At 38.4% G+C, this 9522-nt stretch overlaps 1 protein-coding gene across 1 annotated transcript in view; it reads right to left on the bottom strand.

Moving 5' to 3' along the window:
* Positions 1-7404, bottom strand: part of LOC137977738 (E3 ubiquitin-protein ligase RNFT1-like) — an 8829-nt gene extending 1425 nt beyond the window's left edge. The window contains exons 1-8 of the mRNA XM_068825062.1: positions 6872-7404; positions 5588-5664; positions 5053-5153; positions 3465-3535; positions 2131-2213; positions 1386-1532; positions 836-901; positions 1-57 (exon numbers count right to left, since the gene is read on the bottom strand). The exon at positions 1-57 is cut by the window's left edge and continues 48 nt beyond it. Of these exons, the coding sequence (XP_068681163.1) occupies positions 1-57; positions 836-901; positions 1386-1532; positions 2131-2213; positions 3465-3535; positions 5053-5153; positions 5588-5664; positions 6872-7394 (1125 nt within the window). The 5' untranslated portion in view covers positions 7395-7404. The remainder of the gene's footprint in view (positions 58-835; positions 902-1385; positions 1533-2130; positions 2214-3464; positions 3536-5052; positions 5154-5587; positions 5665-6871) is intronic.
* Positions 7405-9522: the final 2118 nt, after the last annotated feature.

The following is a 9522-nucleotide window of genomic DNA, read 5'->3' as shown; positions in this document are numbered from 1 at the left end:
TGGACACGAGTTTCCCGCTTCTGCAATGTCCTCTTTAGAGGGGGGTGAGCCATATTGCTACAGGAAAGGCGGCGAAAGGATTAATCCTTTGAAGTGATGTCCGTTGAGAATTAAAGAACAAATTTGCATGTTCTCAGTGACATTATAGCGGTTATTCAAATCAAAGAAGTTTACAAGTATACATGAAAGTTATTGTTTTATTCTTTACTAGCTACAGTTACTATATGGTTGGTCAATTGATAGAGCGATAATTTACTGTATGAAGGGGTAGTTTCTAAAGAAACTGTGGTGCTGCGTCGGTGGGGAAGTAGTATACAAAAATTTGGTTTATCAACGGAGTTGATAATGTAAATTGACCACCGTACAGAGATTCTAAAAGCTGACGTTTCGAGCGTTAGCCCTTCGATTAGCCCTTCGATTAGCCCTTCGATTAGCCCTTCGATTAGCCCTTCGATTAGCCCTTCGATTAGCCCTTCGTTAGCCCTTCGATTCGCTCTGACGAAGGGCTAACGCTCGAAACGTCAGCTTTTAGAATCTCTGTACGGTGGTCAATTTACATTATCAACTCCGTTGATAAACCAAATTTTTGTAATTTACTGTATGGCCTGATTGAAGTTGTGCGTTTTCTTGTTCGAGATACCACCAACTATCAACTTGAGGATTCTTAACCTGGAAAAAAGCCGGCTAGACTCGTTGGTTGTTCGGAACTAAAGAACTAATTACAATTTTCGTGTCGTGCAGTTAGTAGCAACTTTTTCTGGCAAGTGGGAATTTTTCATTGTGAATGGATAAAGCAAAAGAAGAATGACAACACAACCGAAGAGTTAGATCTCACCACATCAAGACCAAAAACTTTGCACGCTGCATACACCTCTTGAAGTTTTCCAAAAATCATGCGGGCCTAAGAAAATCATAAAAACAAAATGTTAACACTGCGAAAAGAACTCGTGGACCATACTTGTTAGTAATATTAGCTAAACAGTTTAGAAAATTAAAAAAATATGATTAATGACAAAAAAACCCTCTATTAGTGACTTTGAGCAAGAATTGTTGTAATTCGTGAAATTTCAGTCAACAACATTAACGATGAGTGCTTAAATTATGGAATTGGCTTGTATGCAAGAGCGGGGGAGGGGAGCTTCGGGCTTCTAAACATCGCAGTGACTTTTACAAAATAAAATTATGATGGCACACGACATAATCACTCCTTGTTTAACTTTAGTTGAGAACAATTTCTCTCATTGAAAACTCCCGTTCCGTCCGTATTTGCTATGTTCTAACTGGGACACTACAGTGTATTACCGTCTCATATTTTGAGCGTTCTCTTGACCAAATAATTATGGTACAATGGCGTAATAGTGGAAGAAGTAAGATATTACATGTACCTTAAGTAAAAGATAAATTGTAGTTGCTATGACGGCAAAGTATTCCCCTCCATAGTTGTAATCTGTGAAAAAGGCAAACCACAGCGGCACAGGAACTAACATGCGGTATAACTGCGAGAAATTCTCAATCAACAAGTAAAACTTGCCCTGTGAAATAAACCAAAAACTATTACTTACAGTAATATCAACAAGGTACTATACTATCCAATTCAGTCCAAATACTACGGCTGTGTCTTCATGCAGTACTTCCAAAGATTACAAAAACTGAGATGCATGCTCACTTTTGATAAACATCATCAATTGCCCTGATATAAGCCAAGTATTAACTGCATTTATAGAGCGGTTTTCAACTGAGTGTCGCAAAACAAATGCCAAAGTAATTACTTCGACCAATCACATCAGGCCCAAACAATGCAATAAACCAGTTTTCCAACAATTTTAAGATAGCTCTGAATTGGCTCTCATGAATTTTTAAAAACTTTTCCATCAGTATTCTACAATAAAAAATGGGAGTCACTGAGTTCATTTCTGAGATATAAGTAAGAAAAGCCAAAATACAGAACGTTTTTGGAGAACTTTAATGTTGCCATGGTAACCTATTACGTTACAATAGTGGGCGCATTTTGTTAAGCAATGATTGGTGTTTCATATGGTACCATAACATTGATGTTATGTGATACAGTGTCTTCTAATGAGAAGATCTTTTAAAAGTGGTGAAACTGGTTGCATCCACCTTAAAACTCACCCTCCTTCTGAAAGGGATTATTTTCCTGTGTTGAATGACCACCATTGATTTGAGAGCCATCGTGATGTACCTGATCACAAAATCTAGGAAAGTCAGCAAACAAAAGTTTACAGCACAATAAAAAAACTATTGGACATTGACTTGTAAATCTTGGATCAACACTGCACAAGGGGATCAGTAATAATAATAATTATTATTATTGGTATTCCCATCAATTGTTTCTGTTTCCAAAGAGGGACAACTGTATTTTGCGACACATCTTGCAACAAAGAGTTTCACCCAACTTTTGAGTTTTTAGATTTGATACAACCACGATTGAGAGTTTATGGTGCATCTTATAACTGAGTGACTCTCTCCTATAGGAAAGAAAATATGATACACAGATGGTAAACTATATACATATACACTGTAGTCCAAGTGTCTATAGATTGTTTCAAGATAATCTAGATTTAAATCTTTTTTCACAAGTTTTTAGAGCTGCAGCGTTGTTCATTATGAAAATGCAGCATTTTAAATTTCTGGATGTTGTTTTCATCACAGCAAGATAGTGGCTGTTAACTTTCATCAATTGCACCATTTTAAGTCTTCAGAGATTGTGTTGATGCATACAGTATGTGTACCAGTTCCTGAGTGAAAAGAATGCATTTTCATGGCAAAGCAAATTCCAAATGTTTTTGTTGATTTCTGGCAGCCAAAATGGCGCCTCTATACAAAGCTCTTAAAAGTCTTGGGAGACGTTTTGGCCAATAACTAAGAAATGATGTGCCACACAGACTTGAGACTTTGAGAAGTTGTTAAATGTGTTAGTCTTTTATAACATTTCGTTTTCTTGCCCTTCTTTATTGCACGGTTTAGAATTTATATTTTGTGTGACAGTGAAAACAATCTATAGGATAATGTACATAATATTGTTTAGGATGGCAGTAGTGTCCTATAGTGTCTAAAAGGTGATACTGAAGACATTTATTTGTAGCATTCAGCATTCTCCGCTATATAATAATAATAATAATAATAATAATAATAATAATAATAATAATAATAATAATAATAATAAAAAATATTATTATTCTTCTTTTTCTTCTTCTTCTTCTTATTATTATTATCATTATCATCATCATTATTGGGCTAATGAAGGAAGTGATAGAAGGAAGGGTGGATGACAAGAAGTCAACATGAAGAAAAAGAACAGTCATACTTCTTGAAGTGAAGGACAGAGGAGTTGAGGTGCTTGCCAGAGGATGGAGAGAATTGGCAGTATTTCAGAGCACTGAACCTGCCAAGAGGCAGACTATCTGACAACAATATATGTCAACTATTGTGGTGCCACTGATTACCTGTTATTCCGACACACCAAAATACAGTCCAGACATCCATTCTGTGGAAAAATGGCTTTCTGAAAATCAAACTAAAGAGAAGATGCAATATTAATGCATACCTAACGTCATTGAGGGAAAAGTTATGCTTGAACCACCACTTATGTCCATAAATTTACCTAATTACATGTACAGTGCATGCCTAATTCCCAATTTTGACATCCCACATGAAGTGTCTACTTATTTCCTACAATATGGTATAAAGAGGAAAGGTTAATAGTGTTAGTTTTAGCTTAGGTTAAATGTAGCTGTTTATCGTTACTTGCAAGCAGCATTTGGAGGACACTTTGTACCTTCTGAGACACAGGTCAGGTAGAAGTTGGGAAGAAGAGCAAGGTGAGACTTCGTGACGCTTATTGAAATCCATGTGCATCTAATTAGGGGAATTTCTGAACGTTGCTTCAACAACAAAGGACTTCCAGAAAACAGGAAATTCTGAGCTGTTGTCTGAGCTGGAAAATCCAGCCGCTGGGGTTCACATAGCCAGACCTTCTCCCAGTTTCTGAAGCATGAAGTGAGCAAGATCATTGCTACTCCAGTCAGTCAATCACAGGGTTACCCCTAGTAGTATGTTGTCCACACCCATTTACACACCAGGGATGCAGGGATGGCACTAACCTCCCACCAATGTGGCCCAGGTTTTACTCCCATACTCGGGGTCATAGGTGGGATGAGTTTACTGGTTGTCTACTCTACACCAAGAGGTTTTTCTCTGGGTACTCCGGTTTTCCCCTCCCCTCAAAAACCAACATTTGACTTGATTTGCATTAATTGTAAAAATTCAGTTTACAGTGTCCCCAATAAGTGTTCCAGTGCTATCTAGAACGACTAGACACTTAAATAAAGATCCTTTCCTTTCCTTTTTTACTCCCATCTGGAGGAGATGCCAGTCAATCACAGGGTTACACCTAATAGTATGTTGTCCACACCCATTCCAATACACACCAAGGAAGGAAACAACACTATACCTGAGCTAATTCAAATATTTCACTGTTGGAGGGTGTTCAGTGTTAACTCTCCCCTATCACAATGCCTCTACCCTACCTCCCTTATTGTTATTGAAATCCAAAAAGAAATTTGGGGGGGGGGGGGGGGTATATATCTAAAGAGTATTTGTAAAAAGCTCTTAAAATACAAAGCAATGTATGGCGTTCTTTCTCAAATTGAAGCTTAATTATCTCTAAAGAATGCCTGGTTACCAAAAGTACTTACTAAGATCTACTTTCCGTGCATAGTTTTACTGCACAAAAATATCCCTGTATTCGCAATCATCACCAAAGGAAACCCGAGTATCTCGAGATGCGCAGAACGTATGTGCAATAACAATAGTAGGCACCATCCTTAAATAGACATACACCTTATTCCAAAATGGCCGCCATTTTAGACTAGTATTTTTTTGTTTCAAATTGTAAATTGGCCCTTTTGGCCTTGCTTTCAAATGCAAAATTTGCAATCAAACAAAAGAATAATAAAATGGTGGCCATTTTGGAATAAGGTGTATTATCCTGTCTGACTGGAAGTAATGTCATTGGAGAGAGCTAATGCTTACCAATTTTCCAGGTGATGGTTGTAAAAGACATAGTAAATAAAGCACACATTTCCAGATAGAAAAAGAAAGGTCCACAAGGAAATACGATTAAGGCGTCGATCCTGTAAAAATGAATAGGAATTGACCCTACTGTATATATATGATGACAATGCAGCAACAAAGAGAAAGTGCTGTTCAAAGGGTGCAAAGCAGTTGAATGTCAATTACAGTATTGAGCTTGTTGGGAGACAAAAAATTCTGGAATTTTTGATATCCAAAGGTGTGCTTTTACAAGTATGTACATATAAAATAAGCAGACCTGCATTTGCCAAAAGGGCTTAGATGAGTCTTATTTACTGAGAGAAAAACAATAGCGGCAATAAGAATTCTAACAGCTAGGATACACTTATTCATTTCAATCAAAAGAAATTTATATAGTACCATTTATAATAAAAAAACATTATTCCAATACCTGTGAAACATAACTTCACCTAGTGATAGTTTAGAACAATAGTTATTGATGACAATGAGGATGATTAATGAATGTGCAACAAACCTTGAGGGACACCTGTCTTTTAACCGTACTGTTGGCATGAAGAAATGTTCCACACAAGCCAACGAATACCAAAATACCTGCAAATCATTAACATGTCTGTTTACATGTAAGTCAACAATACCATGTGTACTGTAGTTTTTCAGATGCAAGGTGCACTTGGTTATAAAGATGCACCTTTAACTCTCAAACGTCTTGGCATTTATGTCACAAACTGAATACCTCATCAAAATATTCAGTTTTGAGACGCATCTCAAATAGAGTAATTTGGTTCAACTGATCGCTAGTTATGCTGTCGCAAATGAAGCTTGTAGTCTACATGTAAGTCGAGAGAAATGGCTCTGAGAAGGAAACTCAACTAGAATAATTATTTAGAGAAAAAACCTTTGGATCCTACTGTTATTAGTACTTTCATGTGGGCTTTTTTGTTGTACAACGCTAAGAATTGAAGGCCATCACCACAAACGTTGGTGTGAGGCCACCATTTTGAAAATCAAGCAGTAAGAGGAAGACTGGGACTAGTTTAACATACAAGATGGCAGCAAAGGATCGAAGAATCATCCCTGCACAGGTTTTGTTGCAAGAAGATACTCGGCTGTTATACGCACCTTGAGTTTAGATCACATTTGGGGCCAAGAAGCAATTGCTTTGAGGAAAAATGCTGCACCTTATAGCCAAAAAACTGCGGTATCAATTTTAATCTAGATAGCAGTTAAAAATAGTTCTTACAAATGGTTGGCTCCTTCCTTGAAGTTGCTCAGACAAAACTACAAGGCTCCTTTTTCTGTGGCTTCTCCCTTCATTATGGTAGGGGTGGGAACCACTTGAATTCCGTTGTATGCACACCTTGCACCCGGGAATGGTGGTTCTCCATTCATAAGGTGTTAATAAAGTAAAGTAGACTAGAGAAAGCTACAAAGTAACTCTCGATAAGTGCAGTGTTTCGTCCTTAATTTTCTTTTCTGCGACAAAAGTTACTCCCAAAAGTCAACTCTAGTAATTCTTTGCAGTCAGTGTAAACACAGGTATCCATTCGCTCTGACGAAGGGCTAACGCTCGAAACGTCAGCTTTTAGAATCTCTGTACGATGGCCAATTTACATTATCAACTCCGTTGATAAAACCAAATTTTTGTATACTACTTCCCCACCGACGCAGCACCACAGTTTCTTTAGAAACTACCCCTTTAAACACAGGTAAGATACATATACGTATCTTTATACACCTACATGTGCAGTTACATGTACATGTACATGTAGTAACGAATTGTCTCATATTTAACACCTACCTAGTCGATGATCCCACATAATTCTGCTCAAAAGCAACAGCACGAATGGTAAGCTTTTCTCAATCCAGTTTATCGTTCCTTGAAATTCTACTCTGTCGGTACCTGAACGGCCGTTTCCATTTTGGGTGCCTGAAGTTCCAGGCGACGTGTTGACTTCGCCATTCTCGAGGTCTGCTTCGCTCGAATTTCCCGAATTACTATTTACAGTGCTATAACTAGCGGTTCTGTTTACCTCTGAGTGTTCCAAATCGTTTCCATCCCTTAAAACCTCGGCTATATTGACGTACGTCGACGGAGAAAGAGGTGAAAGTGGAGAACTGGCTGATGAACGCGAAATTGGACTTCGGTGTCCAAAACTGGGAACAAACTCCCGAATAACCGATCTAATAGGGTTTAAAGGTGTGAGAGTGATTTGACCATTTCCTGAAGTGTAGGACCACGAGGCTGAACGTGAATGTGAACTTCTCTGATGGAATGAAGAGGTTCTTGAACTGGTAGGATAAATTCCATGATGTTCCGCCATTTTTGAGTGACGAATGTTTTGCGGGTCAAAATTTGCGGAAGCCTGGGACTAATAAGATTATTATCATCATGGAAACACCGCTGACATATCGACTTCTCCAGTACCGCGCATTCGTGATGGGACTCAAACGTTGATGTTTGCGTCACCTTTCTGTTTTCGTTTTACCAACACAACCTATTTTTTTCCTCACGCCTTCCTTTCCTGTACACTTTTTGCAGTCCGTCTTTAACTGCACGATTAATGGCTCCTACCATTCTTTATCGTTGCGCTCAGCCGAATAGAAAATATTTCCCATCTAAACACTAGAGACAATAGGAGGGAGCCGACAGCCGCGTTTATTGTACATACAATGTTGAAGTCTACGCAAGAACAAATTAGCCAAAAGGACTCTTATTATACATTGCAGTGAACGTATAAACTACCGCAAAAAAGGAACAAATAACTCGGTGATTAAGCCGGATACGCAAAACCAGTAAAAAAAACTGGAAACTTATTCTCCAAACTAACGCAAAACCGCCTAAAACGGCCTCTGGAGTTTAGAGGCCGCAAAAAATGTAAACAACACCAAGGTAGAAATGAAACCTTCCCCGAGCAAAGCAACGTAGATGACTGATTGGCATCAAGTGATTGTCACAGGCCAAAAGGGTGGTATAAATAGCTACAACTGCGAATGCCAAGCACATCAACGTCCCGTGTACCCATGCATGGAAATACATGATAATTCCAAGCCCACTCTTTCCACCTACAACTCATTTGCTTCCCTAGGATGTGCCATTAATTTGCTATTAAAAATAGGTCACCCCGGGAAGTGGCATTTGATTTTATTTGCGTACACTGTCCCCAGCTAATGCCCCAGCATGAGGCGAAGCCGAATGGGCTATTGCCCTTGAGGGCGAAGGGTCTACTTGTTTTAGTATCACCCAACTAGTCGGACAGAAAAGGCAATAATAGCAAATGCAAGTTAAAAATGTATTTATTTGGGAATAGAACGAAAGAAAGCGTCTCGCTTTTCGCTACTCGAGGACTATTACTAATAGTCCTCTAGTAGCATAGCCGATCAAAATGCAGGATTTTCACTAGTCCACTAGTTGGGTGATACTAAATACAGTTAACACGTATACTTAAATAAATTTCAGAATTGTCAGGAACGAGGACCCTTGAGGGCGAAGGGTCTACTTGTTTTAGTATCACCCAACTAGTCGGACAGAAAAGGCAATAATAGCAAATGCAAGTTGAAAATGTATTTATTTGGGAATAAAACGAAAGAAAGCGTCTCGCTTTTCGCTACTCGAGGACTATTACTAATAGTCCTCTAGTAGCGTAGCCGATCAAAATGCAGGATTTTCACTAGTCCACTAGTTGGGTGATACTAAATACAGTTAACACGTATACTTAAATAAATTTCAGAATTGTCAGGAACAAGGGGGAACGAAGAGAAAAAAGGTATTCTTTCGTTTGAAAGTTAGTTTTTCTTGTTAGGTTCTCAAAGAAAAAACAGGTAGTCCTTTTCTATATAGAGGACTTGGCTACAAGGGCTTTTACCGATTTTGAGATAAATTCTCAGCTATACGGTGTCCGTGTATTTCAAGTGTTCTGATTTGATACCCTACTTTGCCTAAATTTCCGGTCAAAAAAAGTATTCTTGATTTTTGACTTTTATGAAAGATAACAAATGCAAGACACAATATACTCATTTTGAGTGACTGAATGAATGAATCAAAGCGAAGGAGTAACTCTGGGCAGACTCTGAGCGCAGTTGGCCGGTATGTCTCTGACCGTGAGCTGAAAAGGGTCATGCACTACAGTCTCATGGAAGAAAGAATATGTCTGAGTAGGTCTGGAGCGCAATTATCGTGCCCCCCACTGTCGATTCTGGAAGAGTACTCACTTGCCTTCACTCAAGGTGAATAAATAATTACGAGTCATCCTGAGTGACATAACCGAGCAAGCAGAACCTACTTTGTCTTTTAAGACGACTCAAACTAAAATATGCGGCGACGGTCTCTGTTATAACTTTGACTAAATTAATTTTTGGCATATCAAGAGCAATGATTCATAAGTTCACCCTAGGTATCAACTCGAGCCACAGTTACTCATTTTGAGTCCCAAACAAACAACAAATTTAATC

This window comes from Montipora foliosa, chromosome 11 (genome assembly GCF_036669935.1).
Source record: "Montipora foliosa isolate CH-2021 chromosome 11, ASM3666993v2, whole genome shotgun sequence".
Classification (NCBI taxonomy): domain Eukaryota; kingdom Metazoa; phylum Cnidaria; class Anthozoa; order Scleractinia; family Acroporidae; genus Montipora; species Montipora foliosa.
This window is presented reverse-complemented; position numbering and strand designations above follow the sequence as displayed.